General features: G+C 39.3%; 1 protein-coding gene across 2 annotated transcripts in view; it reads right to left on the bottom strand.

The window, feature by feature from the left end:
• LOC5575719 (phosrestin-2) overlaps window positions 1–22187 on the bottom strand; it is a 149710-nt gene that overhangs the window by 50077 nt on the left and 77446 nt on the right. For both annotated transcript variants that reach the window (XM_021850170.1, XM_021850171.1), the window contains one exon: window positions 19470–19927. In XM_021850170.1, the coding sequence (XP_021705862.1) occupies window positions 19470–19927 (458 nt within the window). The remainder of the gene's footprint in view (window positions 1–19469; window positions 19928–22187) is intronic.

The raw sequence follows: 22187 nt of genomic DNA, 5'->3' as shown, positions 1-22187 counted from the left end.
GGTTAAATACTGATAATTAGCGACTTTTCTGAAAATTATAACGCTGCTCAAGGAGGGGTAGCCTAAGGGAGTTAATTGAACTGTTGACTGGATGAAAGTGCGTGGGGTCGCCAGCCTTTTGTCATGAGAAAACAGCCTTAGAGTTGTCTTCCAAAGGTCTTCAAAGATATTAACTAGCCCTGCTACAACAAACCATCAGGTAGATCATACCATTCCGGTATGATTCTGCAGCCATAGGTAATCCTTGCGCTGATGGTGGCTAAATAATAATAATCATCATCATCATCATCACAGTGCGCATCGTACCTTCGTGCTGTGCGTACACGAACTCTCTCTGCTCTTGGAAGTTTTCTTAAAAACTACCTAAAGCAATAAAACAGTACTTTTCAGTGCTACAAAAACAGTACTTTTCAGTGCTAAAATTCAAAACAGTACTTTTCAGTGCTACTAAAACAGTACTTTTCAGTACTATTTTTTCTACTATTGATCCCTTTACGATCCTTGTTTGGACCCGTGCCTTCGATTTTTCGTTGGACCCGTTGGCGAAAGCTAGCGGTGGTAATCCTTCTTGGACACCGTCTTGGGAAAAAACCTTTCGAAGGTCACGTCTTCTTTCGTTTATTAATTAAACATGGTATCAACAACTAACAAAAGGAAGGGTGAATCTCTGAATTCACTACTTCCTTCCAAAAAAGTGGGTTTTAAAACTGTCACTACACGTGGCAAGGATGGAAGAAAGGGAGCTTCCCCGGAATGCGAACTTTCTTCCAAGGGTGAAATGAATAATTGTATCGAAATGAGCAATCAGTTCGATGCTCTAGACAAATTTTCCGAACACCAAATCGAAGCAGCCTCTAGTCCAGGCTCTTTGATTCAAGTGAGGAAGCAAAGAGTGCCGCCTATCGTGGTCAGTTGTTCCGAATTTGGAGGATTTAGGCAGGAGATCTTGAACTCCATTAGGGGAATCAAGGTTTCCTTCCAAATCGCAAAGAAAGGAGACTGTCGCGTTTTGCCGGAAACTCTTAAAGATCGTGAGCTTCTTCTCAAACATCTTGAAGAGAAGAAGCACAAATTTTTTACTTATGACGACAAAACTGAACGTTTGTTCAAAGTTGTCTTGAAAGGTCTCTCAAGTGACTATAAATCACCTGAAGAGATCAAAAATGGAATAAATGATATACTTGGATTTTCCCCAGTCCAAGTAATCATTATGAAAAAGAGAACCCAATCTGGCATTGTTCGGAAAGGGCTTTCTCAAGAATTTTATTTAGTTCACTTTAACAAAAAAGAACTAAATAACATTAAAGCTTTAGAAAAAGCAAAACTTTTGTTTGATGTCCGTGTGACATGGGAACATTTCCAGAAACCTGGAGGAAATTACCAGAACCCCACTCAGTGCCGTCGGTGCCAAAAGTGGGGTCATGGTACAAAAAATTGTCGCATGGATGCTAAATGCATGATTTGCGGAGGTTCTTCTCACGCTAAAGACGTCTGTCCAGTGAAGGAAGATACCACCAAATTCATATGTTGTAATTGCGGGGCTAACCATAAGTCCAATTTTTGGAATTGTCCTTCACGCAAAAAGGTCATTGAGGCTCGTGCCAGGCAGATGAAAGATAATATCCGTTACGATAACGGTCGTTTCCGGAATTTGCCTGGTAGAGTATCGAACAATGCTCATTTTTCAGTTAACGATCGCTTGATCATGAATCATACCCATCAGGAAGATCATAATCATGCTCATTCACAAACTAATTTTAATCCGTCGAGTAGCCGTTCGAATCTTTCTATTTCGAATGTATCTACCCACGGTAAATCCTTTGCCGATATCGTAGCAGGAAATTTGAAGTCCTCCCCTGTTCGATCCATGGGTACCCATTCTACTTGTTTCAAATCAAATGGAAAAAACCCTACCGCCACAGGTAACTCCGCTTCTTCGTCTACCGGAAATTCCAATGGGAAATCACATGACATGTCTGCCTCTGATTTTAATTTTCTAACTGAACAATTGAATCTAATGATTGATGCAATGTTCAAAGCCACCACTATGACTGAAGCAGTCCAAGTAGGTGTAAAATTTACAAATCAAATTGTTATTGGATTACGTTTATCTAATGGATCCAAATAATAATTTAAATATATTAAATTGGAATGCTCGTTCTCTGAATGGTAAAGAGGACGAGCTGTTTAATTTTCTTACAATTAATAACGTGCATATAGCAGTTATTACCGAAACGTATTTAAAACCTGGATCTAAACTCAAAAGAGATCCTAACTTTTTGTTTATCGTAATGATCGACTTGATGGGGCATGTGGGGGAGTTGCAATCATCATTCATAGGCGTATAAAACATCAACTGTTTTCATCATTTGAAACTAAAGTTTTTGAAACTTTAGGTGTTTCTGTTGAAACACAGTTTGGTAAATATACTTTCATAGCTGCCTATTTGCCTTTTCAATGCTCTGGGCAGCAAGTTAATTTGCTCCAAACTGACTTGCGTAAATTGACTCGCAATAAGTCAAAATTTTTTGTCATTGGTGACTTTAATGCCAAACATCGGTCATGGAATAATTCTCAAAGTAATTCCAACGGCAGAATTTTATTTGATGAGTGCTCTTCAGGATATTTCTCAATTCAATACCCTGATAGCCCCACATGTTTTTCTTCTTCTAGAAATCCATCTACGATTGATTTGGTCTTAACCGACTCTAGTCATCTTTGTAGTCAATTAGTTACTCATGCTGATTTTGATTCTGATCATGTCCCTGTTACATTTCAAATATCCCAAGAAGCGATTCTCAATCCTATCAGCTCCACTTTCAATTATTTACGAGCCGACTGGAATATATATAAAACGTATGTTGACTCCAATCTTGATGTTAACATTTCTTTAGAAACTAAACTTGATATTGACAATGCTCTTGAAACTTTAACAAATTCCATTGTTGAAGCCCGGAGCATTGCAATTCCAAAATGTGAAGTAAAATTTGAGTCCGTGATTATAGACGATGATTTTAAACTCTTGATCCGTCTTAAAAACGTGAGGAGAAGGCAATTTCAACGCACTCGCGATCCTGCTATGAAAATTATATGGCAGGATTTGCAGAAAGAAATCAAGAAACGTTTTGCTCAATTAAGGAACAAAAATTTTGAAAATAAAATTTCTCAATTGGACCCTGGCTCTAAGCCCTTTTGGAAATTATCGAAAATCTTGAAAAAACCTCAGAAGCCAATACCGGCATTGAAAGAGGAAAACAAATTATTACTAACTAATTGCGAAAAAGCTCAAAAACTTGCTATGCAGTTTAAAAGTGCGCACAATTTTAATTTAGGACTTACTAGTCCAATTGAAAATGAAGTTACTCAGGAGTTCGAAAATATTCTCAATCAAGAGAACGTTTTCGAAAATGCCTGGGAGACTGATTTGGAAGAAGTGAGAACTATTATTAAAAAATTCAAAAACATGAAAGCTCCTGGCGATGATGGAATTTTCTACATCCTCATCAAGAAACTTCCAGAAAGTAGCTTATCATTTTTAGTTGATATATTTAACAAATGTTTTCAATTAGCATATTTTCCTGACAAATGGAAAAATGCTAAGGTTGTTCCAATTTTAAAACCAGACAAAAATCCTGCAGAAGCTTCTAGCTATCGTCCAATCAGTTTGCTTTCCTCCATCAGTAAACTTTTTGAAAAGGTTATTTTGAACAGAATGATGGTCCACATCAACGAAAATTCAATTTTTGCCAATGAACAGTTCGGATTCCGCCATGGACATTCGACCACTCATCAACTTTTACGTGTAACAAATTTGATCCGTTCCAACAAATCTGAAGGCTATTCTACTGGTCTTGCTCTTCTAGACATAGAAAAAGCATTCGACAGTGTTTGGCATGAAGGTTTGATTGTAAAATTAAAAAACTTTAATTTTCCAACATACATTGTTAGAATAATTCAAAGTTATCTGTCAAATCGTACACTTCAGGTTAATTATCAGAACTCCAGATCTGAAAGACTTCCTGTAAGAGCTGGTGTTCCTCAAGGCAGCATTTTGGGACCAATATTATACAATATTTTCACATCTGACTTACCTAAGCTACCTCAGGGATGTCAAAAATCTTTGTTTGCGGATGACACAGGCCTCTCCGCCAAAGGACGAAGCCTGCGTGTTATCTGTAGTCGATTGCAAAAAAGTTTGGATATTTTTTCTTCATACTTGCAAAAATGGAAGATTTCTCCTAATGCTTCCAAAACTCAACTAATAATATTCCCACATAAACCAAAAGCTCTTTATTTGAAACCTTCAAGTAGACATGTTGTCACGATGAGAGGGGTTCCAATAAATTGGTCAGATGAAGTTAAGTATCTAGGGCTCATGCTAGATAAGAATTTAACTTTCAAAAATCACATTGAGGGCATTTAAGCCAAATGTAATAAATATGTAAAATGTCTCTATCCCCTTATTAATAGAAAATCAAAACTTTGTCTTAAGAACAAGCTGTTGATATTCAAACAAATTTTCAGGCCAGCCATGTTGTATGCTGTACCAATATGGACTAGCTGTTGTAATACCAGGAAGAAAGCTCTGCAGAGAATTCAAAATAAAATTTTGAAAATGATTCTGAGGCTTCCTCCCTGGTATAGTACCAATGAATTACATAGAATATCCAATGTTGAAACATTGGAACAAATGTCAAATACAATCATTAATAATTTCAGGCAAAAATCGTTACAATCTTCTTGCCACGATTAATGCGTTATATGTTTAGGTTAAGTTAGGTTAAGTATATTTAAAACGTTTTTTTTTCTCTTATAAGCAGGTGAAATCAACTCACCTGTAAAAAAAACTGAACTGCTACGGCAAATGAAATGTAATATGTTGTTAACAAAATGTTAATTAAATCTTAAATTTGTTTTACCAAATTAGGATGATAGTGTTGTCAAATAACACAGAACACCTAGATATAAGAAATGAATGTAATGTTTGGAATGATACTAATAAAGAATTAAAAAAAAAAAAAAAAAAAAAAAATCATCATCATCACTTTTCTGAAAATTATAACGCTGCTCAAGGATATCACTGGAATAATTCCCAAGCAACGATACACCAATTCTAGATTTACCATAAAAAAGATAATAAATTGGAAAATGTTAGTTTTATTATAATATCAGACCCATGACACAGTAGTAGTTCAGCTATTTATTTCAAAATTGATAAACTTTGTTAAACAAATCAAAAGTTATTTTTAAGGCAGATGGAGCTGCAGCTCATTATAAAAATTAAAAAAAAAAAAATGTCAGCTTATGTAATTTCAAGAAAATACATGGATTGGAAGCAGAGTGGCACTTTTTTGCCACATCCCACGGCAAAGGCCCCTGTGACGCTATTGGTGGCACTCTCAAGCGAATGGCAAAAAGAGCAAGCCTTGCAAAATACTATGGAAACACAATCGCAACTCCGCGACTGGGCGTAATATCCGGCGACGAAGACCTTTACATCTCGCGCCTTATCTGAGGACCTTCAGACTTAGCTCGTTTACTTCGTTCAGGTCCGCGGAAGAAGCGAGAACGGTCTAACTTTGGTTACCGCGTCGTGTTGTGTTCTTGGAGGTGAACTAGCTAAAAGTGTGAAAGTGCTTCAAGTTTGCTAACGTTCATTTCTCTCGAAGTAGTTTAGATAGCTTATAATAGCCAGAAGATAGTGTGGAGTGCGTTTCTAGCGGTTTAGTGCGAGTATAGACTTGTGGATCAAGCGGTAAGAGATATGCGCGTAATGGTGCAGCAGCGTACAGTGTTCAATACCCACAATCAACTTTTTTAATTAGATTTGTGGCACGTTTCGAGCCCGTCACACAACCTCCATATCATATTAGCGACCGTTTTCGACCCCGCTTTCCTGCTGCGAAGGAAGCCCCGGAGGTACACGTGGCCGGAGAGGGCAGCGCACGTTATTCCCGCGCCCTTGGCAGGGCGACAAGCAACAAGGCCGGTTTCCACCGACGAGGTTCTCAGCTCCGACGACATTACGTCCGAGTGAGAAACAGCGATTATAAAAAGTTCCCCGACCGGATTCGATCCGGTGACCACCGGAGGCGAGGACTGTATGGACTACACCACCGGCAGTGTCGATCGTTGATGGCAGTCAGGGTCAGAGTCTATGAATGAAGAGTTGCGCGAAGACTGAAACCAAGTCTACCTATTGAACCGTCAAATCGTCAACCTATCGAGCAAAATAAACAAACACGGTTTGGGGCGAGAGAAGTATTGTTATCGTGACGAAATGAAAAAAAAAAAAAAATTGCTACGGTTTAAGTTGCGGTGTGATACGATGATGTCACAAAATAAATGCTCTTTAGGGCCTATAATTTGTGAATAAACCCCCTTCTTGTTGCATATAATGTAATGGTAGTACAGTGGATCCACAATTAAGAATCGTCCACAATTTATGAATCAGCTGACTTTAAATGACAAAATAACAACAAAAATCAACACAAAACATCACGTAAACAATTTTACTCAAAATAAATTATAAGCGAAAATGTTTCCGTGATGTTTTGTGCTATTTTTTACTGTTATTTTGTCCTTTAAAGGCAGCTGATTCATAAATTGTGGGTGATTCTTAATTGTGGATTCACTGTATAAGTAATCTCCCTCCATCAGTGGAAATATAGAACTCCGTTTCATAGTTGAACTGAAATTTAATAAACTATACAAAATTGAATGGTTTGAAAACTATATAATAGTTATACAACCCGGATTTACACTACAGATGCGACTGTTTTCGGTAAATTCCCAGTGGGGCAGCAAACGGCTAAGAGAAATTCACTGTTTTTTCAGTTGCTCGTCGCGCGGAAACCGAAAAAGATCAAGTTTTTGAGTTCATGCTGCTTGTCGTATGTGTTGTTGCAATTCTCTACTAAACATTTCATTACTATTACTTTATAATTACAAAACCAGAGATCAATCTTAATTTTGTTCTTTGCGACTTTGTATAAATAAACATTCGAATTGAGAGTGCATTTGAGTGAAGTCACTGGAAAGCGCACACAGTAAAATAGGTGGCCAGAATAATTAAATGATTTGTGATTGGGGCTCCATCCCATTACCCCGAACGCCATTACCCCGAACGCCACTACCCCGAACGCCACTACCCCGAATGGGTCACTACCCCGAAAGCCATTACCCCGAATGGGTCATTACCCCGAACGCCACTACCCCGAATGAGCCATTACCCCGAATAGTATGAGATACATTGTAGTATCTTGTTTTGCGTGCAAAAATGAGGACCATACTGTTATAGAGGATTGACCATTCATGGTTATCAATGGTGTGTAAAATTCGTCGGTAAAATGTTCATCATATATTTTCCCTTCTTTCATATGTCAGCTATTCTTTCGAAATATCATGTTTTCGTTCTGGGACAGTGTCTGTTTCTCAGCTCAGTGGGCACTTCCGTAGTTCAAGGGTTCAATCACAAATTTCATAACGCCAAAAAAATGGCATTTTCGACACTCATCCACCTCATCGTAACCGTTTTGCTGGAAAATCCTACATATTTTGTATGAGGTGTAACATTTCAGCGTTATGAAATGTGTGGATGGGCTTTCGACAAAACAAGCCTTTTATTGACTGAGAGCTTTCCTTGTCAATTTACCATTCTAATACTTGTGCATCGAAGCCCAGGGATGTAAAAAAAACTATTCGATGCAATAAGATCCACCATTGGAGAATTTCGAACCCATACCCTCAATATGGTCTTACTGAACAGCTGTATGCTCACCGATATTTGGAATTCTTGGTGGTGTTAATACTTCAACTTTTTTTTCAACAAAGATTTTCCTTTCTTATGAATACAGGTTGTGCGATAGTATAACGTTGTAACAGTGATTATTCACGTCATAGCTGCAAGCATTTCACCAGAAATTTCCCCTTCTTTCTTTAATAGACTGTTCTTATAAATTTTCGTTGGATTAGCTAGCCACTAATATTTCCATATGTAACAGCTTTTTTGTTTTTTTTGAGAGCAGAATATCCTTAAGGTATTTATTGAAGTTAATCCTGCTAATTCTAATCATAATCATCAATTATTTCCCCTTCTTTTATCTTCTTACATTAAAACAGTTAGGTCTCTTACGGAACTGCTCACTACTTCTCTGCCATCATATTTTATGCATTGTATTGAATCAAACACTACTATTTTTGTGGTTATCTTATTGAAATTCAGCTGAATGATCCCACATACAAACGAAAGTATTTACTGTAACGATGATCAGAAGCCGCGGATTTTATAACATGGACGAATGTGTGAACGATTGTGTATCAGGTTGGTGTTTAAACGGGTTCTATAGAGCAACACTTGCAGCGATAATAGGGTGATCTTTCTTTGCCATCGTTTATGAAACAAAATCTTTTATAAAATTTCAATGCTAGTAGTCGACATCTAAAAAAATTGAGTGAAGAAGGTGGGTAGCAGCGTTCAATACAAAACTTTACTGTATCCTTATTTTGTGCATATTATAGCTATTCGTTTCATAATGAATTCACCCTTCTTTGCGAAAAAGGCTGTTCTTCAGAGCATTGTTGTGTAGCTGTATGTACACATTTTATCGCTTCAAAATTAGAGGACAAGCCCAAGCAAAACTTAGTATGTAAAAGTTGTTTTATAAAAATCTAGCTCCTTTTTTATCTACTAATATTTGAAAAATTGACTTCGGCGTTCGGGGTAGTGACCCATTCGGGGTAGTGGCGTTCGGGGTAATGACCCATTCGGGGTAATGGCGTTCGGGGTAATGGCATTCGGGGTAGTGGCGTTCGGGGTAGTGTCATAGAGTCGTGATTGGGGAACGTGTTGCCAGTTCTCTTTGCGCAACTCTCCATTCATAGACTCTGGTCAGGGTGGGTGTATGGCTGTTAACTACAAACAAAGCTCGCCTAACAATCATCTCTCGGGCGGGCCGGCCCAAACAGCATCATCTTTCACGCGGGCCGACCCAAACAGCACAGGTCGAAACGCGGGCCATGCCAGGTAGCAAATGCTGATGCATTTCAACACTCAAACACCGGGATGCCTAGCAGTGTTGTGAGCCAAACAAATACACCCATAAAACATGAACGGTAGGCGCACCTCGTTGCGTATACCCCCCCCCTGGTGACAGTAGACACGACAGTAGACAGCGTCCAAACTGTAAGTAGCACACTCAGGCAAATGGACTATCAATAAACATAGGAACCCTTTATGAAAATTCGCCACAATGAATCGGGTTGAAATTCATAAATTTACCTTATGAAACCGAAATTTGAAAACAAAAATAGTTTTCGCGGCAGCCTGGAATCGAACCAAGGACCTTGCGATCGATAGGCTCGTGCGTACACCCCGTGCCTATCGACGACTTGGTGTGGAGTGAAGCTAAAACGATACATAAAGCGTTTGTATTGCGATAATCGTTCCATCTTTCATAAGGCAAAATGTATGAATTTCGATAGTCCAGTTCGCTGCGTGCATGCATGCTTTTTGTGTCCCATACGCATGGTGAGATTTGCCCCTAGCCTTAGCCAGGCAGCAGGCTTTAAGTTTTGATTTTGAGTCGCTCACCAAAATGAATATACCGCCCTGCACCCGAAAAATCTATAACCCTCCCCCTGAAGGGTCTCAAAAGGTCGAGCAACCTCCAAAACGGTCAGTGGTCCCAAATCGGAGTGGTGCTTAAGCCATTTTAACTTAATCCGGGAAACTCGTAAGGCTGCTGGGTTCCAATCTATAGGATAGTATCAGTAAGCATTCTGTATAAATCGCAGGAGCAATTTTTGGTTCAATTTCTATAAAAAATGAAGATATAATATCATAAGAAGTTTAGTACAGTTTGTTTCAAATTTTCAAGAGATGTCATTGTACGCTGATGAACACCAAGTTATCTGAACCAACCTACCTGAACTTTGTATTGTTTTAATTGATCCTAAGATAAGAAGTTATTAAAGATTTGGTTTTGTGGTCAAATTTCAATGACAAATCTGAAAATATAATAATAGTAGTTATAAAATAATATAATAAAAAATAATAAAATAATGTCAGTATCGTCAACTGGGGAAACATGCAACATGCCAGCAGATTGTGTGCCTGATTTAAAAACAGTCACCAAATATGAGGATTTTCAAGCATTTGGGAATTTTTAATTATGTTGACATGTTGAAAAGGCGTTCTAGGGGAACGGTAAGCTCTTCTGAAAGATTCTTGATGAACACGGGTGCAATGCAATTCGGTTTTGCTTCCTCAGATGCGTACAGGTTTTTTTTTAATGCTGTGAGTTTCTTGTTGTGATAGTTCAATCTGAGAAATTTTTTTTTGATTAATCGAATATTTTCACATTTTTATATTGAGTGGCACGAAGATACACTATGCCCTGCGGAAGCAAGAACATTTTCAACTCGAGTAGATTTTCGTCCGGATATTCATTCTTACCACCTTTACCATGGTCTGGCTCAAGAGATGTGTTTCTCTCGCTACAGCTATTTCAGCTCCATTGTCTATGCAACGAAAAACCATTTAATTGAAAACGATTTAATCATCAATATTGAAAATGAAAGACGGTAAATTATCTTGAACCTTTTGTTGAGATTTAACATATTCAACACAAGACTAGCTGACCACATCGTCATTGCCAGCAGAAGTGGTTTTGCTTTGTGTAAAGGGCGCGGTTTTAACCATGTTACAATATTAGATACATGACGCGACTGTTTTTAGGTTAAATCTAGCATGTCTAGAATATTTTACATTTTAAAATTGAATGAATTGAATGTATGAATGGTGCTGAATATCAATCAAAATGTGCTCGCGATAAATTTGTATCGCAGATAATTTTCAGTAAAAGAAAAATTATACTTTTTGCAAGTTGATCTATATAGAGACTGTTATGCCTTTATTTTTCAATATGGGACAGTACAAGTTTGAAATTTTTTCGCAATGTTTTCGAACAAACTGCTTAATTTTATGTGCGCATTTGAAAATATACATAAAAACATTTTTTGGAGGAAATCCATATGCGACAGTTATGCTTTTATGGGCAGTTTAGTTTTTAATGGAGTACTTTAATAGATAGCACTGTGTGTTGCATTAAAAATGTATATTTCTCGTCTCTCCTGATCTCAGAAAACCAAATACAAATGATCAAATTAATGTCGCGTGGTATTCTTTACGTGGCGATTAGGGTACCAGATGGTTTTTGTATCTTCTGAATCCTCAAATTTTTCATCCATATAGCTTTGAAGTTGAAAATTGTTGCAAGTTACTCCGTTTGACGGTATCTCATAAAAACCAAAAACGACACTTTGAGAAAACATTTCTAGATTGTGTCTTGTATTATAAAATTTCTGGTAAAGTCGTTGGAGTTTCTTTGGTTCTTTTAAATAAATTTAGACATTGGAAAAGTTTCTTGAAATCACTTTGCATATACATGGAGTTTTCCTTCTGGACAAATTCTACTTCTGGAAAAATGCTAAAAATTGCGTTTACTCAGGAATTTCTGAAAATAGTCCTGTATGAATTGCAGAAAACGTTCCTGGAATATTGCTACTCACTTTAATTATTAAAGAAATCAGAGAAGCGAAATCTGAAAGAATTCCAACTGGCACCTTGAAGAATCTATTGGGAAATCTTCAGTGGAATTCCTAGATTAGACGAATTACTTAAAGAATACTTGGGAGAGTCTTTGAAAGAGGTTTTATTAGCTCTCTACAAGGCTTCCTGTAAATCTCCAGATGTCTTCAGAGGAATACCAAGTTTGCTTTTTGTTGGAATAATATTTGAAATGCTATCGAAAGAATTCATGGAGAATGTCTAGAGTAATACCTAAAACAATCTATTAGATAATCAACGAAGAATTTTTTTATAAAATTTCTACAGGACCCATCGGAATCATGGGAAAACAATTTCTGGAGAGATTTATCGAGGAATCTTTGAAGTTTTTTTCGTTAGACATGTTGGAGTAATCCTAAAAGACTTCAGGGATAAATACCATGACAAATTATTAGGGTAATTCATCAAGGGATTATTGTTGGTTTTTGTAGAGAATTTTCTATACGAGGAAGATGTTCGAATGCAATAAGAAAATGTACAAAAAGTGCACAATGTGTATCATTTACTCGAAAATGTCAAATTGTCAAATATAAGGGACAATGGTTCATGTAGTGATTGACTTCATCAACGTGTCATCAACTCTCTCTAACCGAGTTTCTAGTACATTTGCCCATCTGTCAAGCATCCATCGTTGAATCCTAACTCGAACGAAACAACATAGCACCGAACACAGAGGTCAGGAGCTGAAATTAAACACTTGTTAGGTTTGATGATTGAACGATTAAAGGGATTTTCCACTTGAAATCAGATTCTTTGCCTGCTTCATCGTGTTGGTTCGGCGTTGTATGACTTACTGACTTTTAATCTGCACCGCGGTTTAATCTGTGCACATTCCGGATTATAACGCAAGCCATCGCTTTGGGATGAAGGATTTCCAGACGACAGCATGATTATCCGGTGTATTATCGCGGTAATTGTGTTGAACATTACCCGTTGCGATCAAAAACACTGAGGAACAAATTGAAAGGATGCAATGGGCAAAATAATTAAAAGATTGAAACTGGCAATTGTAGACAGGTTCTCAGTGATAAAGAAAGCACCGGTTTAAAGTTTCAACCCTTACGGATAGAAGGGTTGAAACTTCAAACAGGTGCTTTCTTTAATCCCGGGGTTTTCAACTTTTTCAAGTTATGGGAAAAATAGCGTGCTATTTTAAATTTCCCTGAAAACGAAATTCTCTCTTGTTTATGTGGCTACCATTTTACCTAGATACTTAACTTCATCTGACGAATTTATTGGAATCCCTCTCAACGTGACGTGACGTGAAGATTTCAAATATAGAGCTTTTGGTTTATGTTGGAATTATATTAGTTGGAAGCATTAGGAGTATGCAAGTATGAAGAAAAAATATCCAAACTTTTTTGCAATTGACTATGAGAAACCAGTGACAAGAGTCTGTTAAGACCAAATCAATCGTAGAAGGGGTTGTAGAAGAGGAAAAACAAGTAAGGGGTATTGGATTGAGAAATATACTGAACAGCATTCGTCAAATAAATCGAGTCAATTTTCGCAAGTCATTTTGAAGCAAATTAACTTGCTGCCCAGAGCATTGAAAAGGCAAATAGGCAGCTATGAAAGTATATGTACCAAGCTGTGTCCCAACAGAAACGGATTTAGGACATTTTGGTCGAATGGACGTTTGGTCGAATGACTAGAATATTTTGTCGAAACATTTAGTAATTTAGTAATCAAAAAATCTTTCATTTTAACATATATTGTATAATGGATGATCTAAAGTTTATTTTTTGCTCACATAAATACTTTTCATCAGAAACCAAAAACGAATCTATCTACATGATATTTATTACCAACTGTTTACAACATGATTAGTGCATGTACTAGTGTCTATATAAGATAAATTATTCTTAATGTTCTTTTCCTTCAGCCATTTTGAATTGAAAGATAGAACGTTTTGTTTTTCCCGAATTCGTAGAAATACAAAACTAATTGCGTCTATTTATTGCTCAACGTTGGTTATATAATCTGTTGAATTTATTATTCTTTCAAAATATCATCATTCTTTGGTAAAAGCCATCCTCCCAAATATTTTTGTTGCTCAGTTATCGAAATGAAATTAAATATTGTTAAATTTATTATTCTTTCAAAATGTCATCGTTCTTTATTACTTGTCAAGTTTTTTAACGTGACCAAATGTATGAATTTAGAATGCGAGGACCAGACCTGATACAGTTGGGCATAGAATAATTTGGTCATCTGGAAGTGTCTTCATATAATGTCATCTTTTACGTAGAATCAAAGGGCCAACTTTATCTCATCATGATATGATTTTCTCATCTCTCAATATAGTGCGTAACACAATTGATAACTCTAAAATGTTCAGAGACTATAGTAGAATAGATTATCCCACGTTACAACACTACTTGAATGGTATAGATTGGTCCTTGCTGTATAGTATTACAGATTCTGATACGGCTCTCGATTTCTTCTATAGTGTTATAATTCAGCTTTATGACAACTTCGTTCCATTGCGAGCTCCTCGCCATAAAAACAATGCACCATGGTTCAATAACGATATTTTAAATGCTATAATTGCTAGAGATGTTTTTTACCACCAATGGATTCGTAGCAAAAATTTACTAGACCATCTTCAGTTTAGAAGACTACGCAATAAAGTAACCCAATTAATAAACACAGCAAAGTCGAACTTCATGTCTTCGAACTTGGTCTCCGCGATTTCAAGTAAAAACTTTGGGTGAAGCTCAAGCGCCTCAATGTCACAGGAAGTTCTAACAGCAGCGCTAAATTTCATAATTTCAAAGATGAAATAAATACTTTTTTTGGTGAAAATTTTACACATGATCCTGCACATCCTTCAATACCTCCTTCCAATTCCAGTGGCTTTACTTTCATACCTTGCAGTGAATTGGAAGTCGCGAATGCTATCTTCTCCATTTCTTCAGATGCAATTGGTTTGGATGGAATCCCGTTAAAATTCATAAAGATTATTTTACCTTTCACCATCACTCCTTTAACATATCTTTTTAATTTATTTATGTCAAGTGCCAAATTTCCTCGTACTTGGAAGGCTGCGAAAAATATTCCGATACGCAAGAAGCCTGCCAGATCTGGACTGAATAATCTTCGCCCAATAAGTATTTTGTGTTCGCTGTCCAAAGTTTTTGAGAAAATCGTTAAGACTCAAATTCGAGCCTATATTCATCGGTTCAGTCTGTTTAGTCCTTACCAGTCTGGGTTCAGGTCTGGGCACTGTACCACTTCTGCGCTCCTAAAGGTTCATGATGATATTCATCAATATATTGACAAAAAAAATGTTGCTTTTCTGCTTTTAATAGACTTCTCTAAAGCTTTTGATAGAGTCTCGCATACTAAACTCCTGCATAAATTATCACATCAATTCAACTTTAGTCGTGATGCTGCTTTATTGATAAAATTATACTAATGTCAACGTACTCAAGTAGTAGAACTTGATGGAAGCCTATCTAACGCAATTGATATTTTGTCAGGAGTTTCTCAAGGATCCGTTTTGGGTCCTTTGTTATTTTTGTTGTTTATAAAAGATTTACCATCAATTCTGAAGCACTACTCAATTCACATGTTTGCAGACGATGTGCAGCTTTACATTTGTTCAACTGATTATAATACACGTTATTTAGCACAACTTATTAACTATGACCTAGAAAGACTTTCTCAATGGTCTTCAAGCAATTTACTTCCCATAAACTCAACAAAAACCTAAGCTATGTTCATCTCTCGACGACAAATTCGTGCAACTTTACCTGATTTAGTTATTAACGGTGAAAAATTAGATTATGTTGATAAAGCTCGCAATCTTGGCGTGGTTTTTAGCTCAAAGTAATCCGACCACCCGCTCGGAAAAAAGAACGAGGGATGCACCATGAGAACAGGAAGATTCCCAAAAACAGCGAAGCGACAATAAGTGCGTCAGCGAGCAGAATAACGGCAGTGAATGGCGCACCGTGAAAAGCCAGAAGGAGAAGAATGCAGCACGTAAGGAGAAGAATAGAAAGAGAAAGGAACCGAAAAAGAAAAAAAAGCGTCGGTCATCTCGTGAGAGGTTCATGTCTTGTCATTGAGACAAGTGACAGGACAACCTACGCGGCGATTCTTAGGAGAGTGAGGGAGGATCCAGAGCTGAAGAGCTGGGTAGAAACGTGGTGAGAACAGGCGCACCCGAAAGGTGATATGCTCTTTGAGCTCAAAAAAGATTCGTCAATTAAGAGTTCGGCCTGCCGGGAGCTCATCGCAAAGTCGCTGGGCAACGAGGCAAGTGTGAGAGCCTTATCCCAGGAGGCAGCGATCGAATGTAGAGAACTGGATCACAACAGAAGACGACGTGAGGGTTGCACTGTTGTCTCAATGCAACCTGGAAGAAGCACCGCAGTCCATCCGGCTGAGGAGAGCGTACGGGGCTATGCAAATAGCGACGATTCGATTACCAGTCGCAGCAGCCAAAAAACTCGTCGAGGCTGGTAAGGTCAAGGTCTGCCCGCTGAAACTGATCCCTCGGGAGACAAATTTGATGAAGAGATGCTTCAGATGCATGGATTTCGGCCACCGGGCATTAAACTGAAAAGGTCCGGACAGGTCCGACCACTCAGGAAATGTGGTGAAAAAGGCCACGTTGGCAGGGACTGTCTGAAGACACCTAGCTGCATGCTGTGTAAGAAGGAGGATGGTAACGCCCATACAGTAATGATGATGAAGATAACGCAGGTGAACCTCAATCATTGCGACGCCGCACAGCAACTCGTCCCCTTAATGCTACAACTAGATAACTCGAAAATCAAAATTTTGAGATGTGCAACTTTGTAAATATGACCGTTTAACAAGGTGATGGTTATTCGCAGAGAATATGATTGGAAAATAAACTTCAAGTTATGTTTATTGAATCACACGCTTATGAGCTGTAGATATTTTTCAGATCTAATTGAGAATAATATTTTAACATATTGAAGTCAAAAATTTCAAATTTCGAGTTATCTAGTTGTAGCATCAAGGGGACGAACTGTTGTGGCAGTCGACAACGGAAACAAAGTGCGACATTGTGATCATTGCAGAACCGTATCGGGTTCCTCTAACGCGAGAGAATACATTTTGCTGGAAGCTTTTGCGAAGCTCGACGTAAGGCTGTGCAACGACAGTCACACTAGCACACTGGAAAGTTAGCGAAGAAAATACCCACAGTGACCATCAAGCGATCCACTACTGCGTTGGTCAGAGAAGTTGTGCAGTATGGCAAAAGAGGAATGGAGAACGTAAGTGAAAGACGAAGCATTTCGACAAGGATCTTTTCGTTGAAGCACTCCGAGCAGTAAGCGACGCTCCAAACATGGATGCAGGAGAGCTGACAGAAGCGTTGGCGAGAGCGTGTGACGCAACTATGCCTAGAAAATTTGGGTCAAGGAATCAGCGGCGTCCTGCATACTGTTGGAACGACAGACTCAGCACCCTCCGTGCAGTCTGCTTGACAACCAGAAGACGCGTGCAGAGAACTAGATCGGAAGCCAGCATGGAAGAGCGTAAGGTGACTTACCGGCTGGCCAGAGCCGCGTTCAAACGGGAGGTAGGGACAAGTAAATTGAACTGCTACAAGAAGTTGTGCCGTGAAGCTGACGCAAATCCCTGGAACAACGCCTATCGAGTAGTGATGGCGAAGATTAAAGGCCCAGTAACACCAGCTGAAATGTGCCTCGACAAATTGAAGTTGATAGTGGACGGTCTCTTTCCTACGCATGTTCCCACCGCGTGGTCGCTCACACCGTACGTTAACGAAGATGAAGAAAATGCCGGTATCCAATTTCTAACGCCGAGCTGATAACGGTTGCGAAAGGATTGAAGCTGAACAAAGCTCCCGGTCCATATAGTCTTCCTAACGTAGCACTAAGGGCAGCAATCTTGGCGTTCCCAGACATATTTAGGACAGCATTGCAGACGTGTCTAGCGGAAGGCTGCTTTCCAGACAGATGGAAGGTGCAGAAGCTGGTCAGAGTCTATGAATGGAAAGTTGCGCGAAATCTACATATCGAACTGTCAAACCGTCTACCTATCGAGCAGACCAGCAAAACAGCTGGTGCTGCTGCCAAAACCGGGAAAACCGCCAGGAGATCCTGCTTCATATAGACTCTTGGTAAATTTCTGGAGAAGGTCATCCTCGGCAGGCAGACGATCTTCACGGAAGGCGAGAACGAATTGTCGAAAAAGCAGTTCGGATTCCGTAAAAAGACTTTTATGGTGGATGCTATTCGGGCAGTCATCGCATGCGCAGAGAAAGCGTCCAAGCAGAAAAGGAGAGGCAATCGATACTGTGCAGTGGTAACAATATACATCAAGAACACGTTCAACAGTGCCAGTTGGAAGGCTATCGCCGCAGCCGTACACAGAATGCGGGTTATAGAATATCTGTGTAAAATTCTAGAAAGTTCAGATCCGGGTACTGGTTTACAACACAAACCAGGGACGGATATCAATTGAAGTAACGGCGAGAGTTCCACAGGGATCCATAGTTGGCCCAACATTGACACTGCCGAATAGGTTCGCAGATGACGTCGTTCTTGCGATAACTGGCGAGACTGCGAAGGAGGTGGAGACGCTGACGGTGAAATCGCTAGACACCTTTGAATCGTGGATCACTGACGAAATTAAAAGATTCAAGAAAGTTGTGAATGAGCATGATTATAATTAACCTGGGTATGATTCATAAGCAATGAGCATTGTTGGAGATTCTGCCAGGGGAGTTCCGGGAACGAAAAACGTTACCGTTCATCTGCCTAGTACGAGCCTCGACGATTCGTTTACGCGAAGGGCAATTCCAAAAGACTTATGGTTGTCCCGCACTTTGCGCATCAAACTTTTTGGTATCTTCATTCACAGGACAGACGTGCTTAGCGTGAAAAGAACCTCCGCAAATCATGCATTTAGCATCCATGCGCCAATGTTTTGTTCGATTACCCCACTTTTGACACTGACGGCACTGAGTGGGGTTCTGGAAATTTCCTCCAGGTTTTTGGGATTGCTCCCATGTCACACGGGCATCAAATATAAGTCTTGTTTTTGTAAAGCTTCAATATTATTTAGATCACGTTTGGTAAAGTGAAATAAATCATATTCCGAAGAATGCCAGAAGAATCAAGAGGTTTGGGAAGAAGTTCTCGATCTTTAAGAGTTTCCGGCAAATCTCGACGGTATCCTTTCTTTGCGATTTGAAAAAAAAAAAACGTTATGGAGTTCAAGATCTTCTGCCCAAATCTCCCAAATTCGGAACAACTGATCACGATTGGCGGAACTATTTGTTTCCTCACTTGAATTAAAGAACCTGGGCTAGAGGCTGCTACGATTTGATGTTCGGAAAATATGTCTAAAGCATCGAACTGATTGCTCATTTCGATGCAATTATCACCATTAACCATTTTACCCCATCCATTTTTACATATGTATACCGGAAAGCACAAAGATACTCTATGCGCTGGGAATTTGAGATAATTTCCTCTACGAAAAGATCCTCGACCGGCGGAATTCACGGTCCTCAGCTGAAAAGCGCATTTTCCGCGAAAGCTATCTGGGCCCCAGACATGGAGACGCATGGTATCTTCTAATTGACGAAGAGAAACAAATGTCGCAAATCGCAAATGTACCCCACTCACTCACTCAATCGCAAAAAACACTCACGTAATTTAAATCTTTCACTCCTTCAGAGCCACCGGTTACAACCCATGCTCCCATACTAAACGTATTATGCCTCAATAGTTTTTGTGGCATCTGGCATATGCACACACACTGCACTGCACTGTGCTCGTAATACGAATGATGGTCTGGCTTCTTCTCACTTAGATCAACTTACCTTGTTCACATCCGTTAGTTCAATCAAGCCGTGCTCGCCATAGGTCCGGATGCCTCCGTTGGTGCTGTCGACGCTGCTGCTGTGCCGATGCAGCGAGGATAGCTTGAGCGACTTCGGTGAAAGTCGCAACCTCAGAGCGCGTGGTATGGTGCTATTATTGCTTCCCCCGCCGCCGCCAGAGGAAGCGGAAGCGGCAGGTGGATTGATGGCACTGTTTGCCATGCTGGTCGGAGTAGTTGGATTAGTGATGGTGCTGCTACTATTGCTGGGTGGGTCTACCGCAATGGGAGGAGACTTTGGCCCGAGACCACCGGAGTCGCTGACCGAGTAAGAATTGTTCTCGGTGGCGGTTTCCAGCGCGGACGCTTTGTTCGACTCTGGGCATATCTTGTGAATCAATCTCACTCCCAACCTGACAGTCGACCGCCTTTGGACTCGTTCATCCGTTGTGGACTCAGCTAGAAGGGAGGGAAAAAAAGTAAAAACAAACCGGAAGCAGTGTAGTGTTATTTCAATATTCGCGCGTCCATTAATGGAAGTTTTCTGTATGCACAGTTTTACCGCCCTGCGAATGTATGTGGAATGTGCAAGGTTCGCTGCGGTAGAAGCCATTGCACACTGGGCCAGCGACAGATATTAGCTTGACAAAACATCTGGCACTTGAGGAGTGTATTTTTCGGGATTATGTCTCCGGAAACTTGTCATGGATTTATTTGGTATAGTTTAAGAACATGGAAAAATACTAGCTGTCATAAATAATCAAAATTCTAAGACTTCAAATAACAAAGTTATTGTAAAATTTATAATATTTAATAGGAATTTAGTTTTTTTGCGCTTCCTACACAAACATAGTAAAATGTTTCGTTTCAAACATTATGCGTCAGTCTAATTTGATAATTTGCGTATGCTAAACGTATTTAATACATCAAAATTTGAGAAAAAAATCTTACTACTGTAAGAATAAGATTATCTTTGATATTCATTTTCTTCTTCTTTCAATTACGTCTTCAATGGGACAAAGTTTGCTTCTCAGTTGCCATTTACTCATTCCTAAATCGTGTGGAAGGTACGATGATACTCTACGCCCAAAGAAGTCAAGGAAATTTCCATTACGAAAAGATCCTGGCCCGACCGGGAAACGAATCCAGACACCTTCTTCATGGCTTTGCTTAGTAGCTAGTACTCGGCTAAGGATCTTTAATATTACTTTACCCAAAAAGCTGAAATGTTTTGCAACAATTTATCAATAACAGACATACAGGGGGTTGTCAAAATAACTGGGACAGGCAAAAATTGGGCCAACTTTGGAATGTTGTAACTTTGACAAAAAAAATCACTGATTTCAATTCTTTAAGAAGTAATGGACGGGTCAACTAATCTAGTTTTGAGATGCATCCACGGAGATGAACTATGACCACCGGATACCGGTGACAATCCGGATTTCCGGAAGCATGTCTTATGCAGTAAAACTTTGACGTGTTTTTAGCAAAGATCTCGGCGAAAAAATCAAAATTTTACTGCACATGAAGATAGAAGATCAAATTGTGAAGCTATTGGTGCGCTTAGCATTAAGATCGGTCCAGAAACAACCTAGATATGGCCATTTCCCCGGAATCGGTAATGGATCCGAATTGGGATTAAACATTTTATTCACTCAAAATATGTCGCGCAATACTGTTTTCTCCCTAGCTTATCATAAAATACCCTATTATAAGTTGAAAATGAGTCTTGTACAGATTTGGCCACTCATGGCGACGTCAAGTGCCCCGGGGGATCCTTGCATAGGGAACATTTCCATTTTGACACCAAAACATATCATGCGACGGCTTTTTGTTCATGCCTTGTCGTAAATAAAGTAACTGTAGACTCAAAGTGGGAATTTAATTGAAGTGGCCACTTTTGGGACCACCGGGTGTCCCCTAGGGAACCTATGATTGGGGACTCTCATTCTTCATGTCTAGTCATGAATAGGTCAACTTTAGACCGAAAATGATGTTCCACAACCCTGCTGCATCCTTTAACTAAGCTTCTGAATCAATCACTTCGACTACAGCAGTTTCCTGCATGCTGGAAAAAAATCCTTTCTTTTCCCAGTCCACAAGAAGGGTGACAAACGATGTGTGAGCAACTACCGTGGAATAACTTCGTTATGCGCTTGTTCATAAGTATTCGAAATAATTATCAATGATTCCTTGTTCGATTGCTGCAAAAACTACATCTCCGCCGATCAACATGGATTTTTTCCGAGAAGGTCCGTCGAGTCAAATCTCGTCGAATTCACGACGCTTTGCATTAAAGCCATTGACGCCGGCAAACAAGTAGATGCTGTTTATTTGGACCTCAAAGCGGCATTTGACCGTGTCGATCATCGAATACTTGTCCAGAAACTTAGAAAATGCGGAGTTTCCACCGGTTTTAGTAATTGGTTCGATTCTTATCTTACGGATCGATCGCTCTGTGTAAAGATAGGCTCATGCGAATCAGTATCGTTTACGAATATCTCTGGAGTACCACAAGGCAGCAACCTTGGACCCTTGTTGTTCTCTTTGTTCATCAATGATGCATCACTGATTTTGCCACCCGGAACCAGGCTTTTCTATGCGGACGATGCTAAAGTCTATATGATCGTGAATGGCTTAAATGACTGTATTAGACTGCAGAGTTTGTTGGACTTATTCGAAGCATGGTGTGTTAGAAACTTCCTAACGCTGAGCATTG

The sequence above is a fragment of the Aedes aegypti genome, chromosome 3 (genome assembly GCF_002204515.2).
Source record: "Aedes aegypti strain LVP_AGWG chromosome 3, AaegL5.0 Primary Assembly, whole genome shotgun sequence".
Taxonomy (NCBI): domain Eukaryota; kingdom Metazoa; phylum Arthropoda; class Insecta; order Diptera; family Culicidae; genus Aedes; species Aedes aegypti.
Note: the sequence above shows the minus strand (reverse complement) of the source record. Positions and strands in the feature narration are given on the sequence as shown.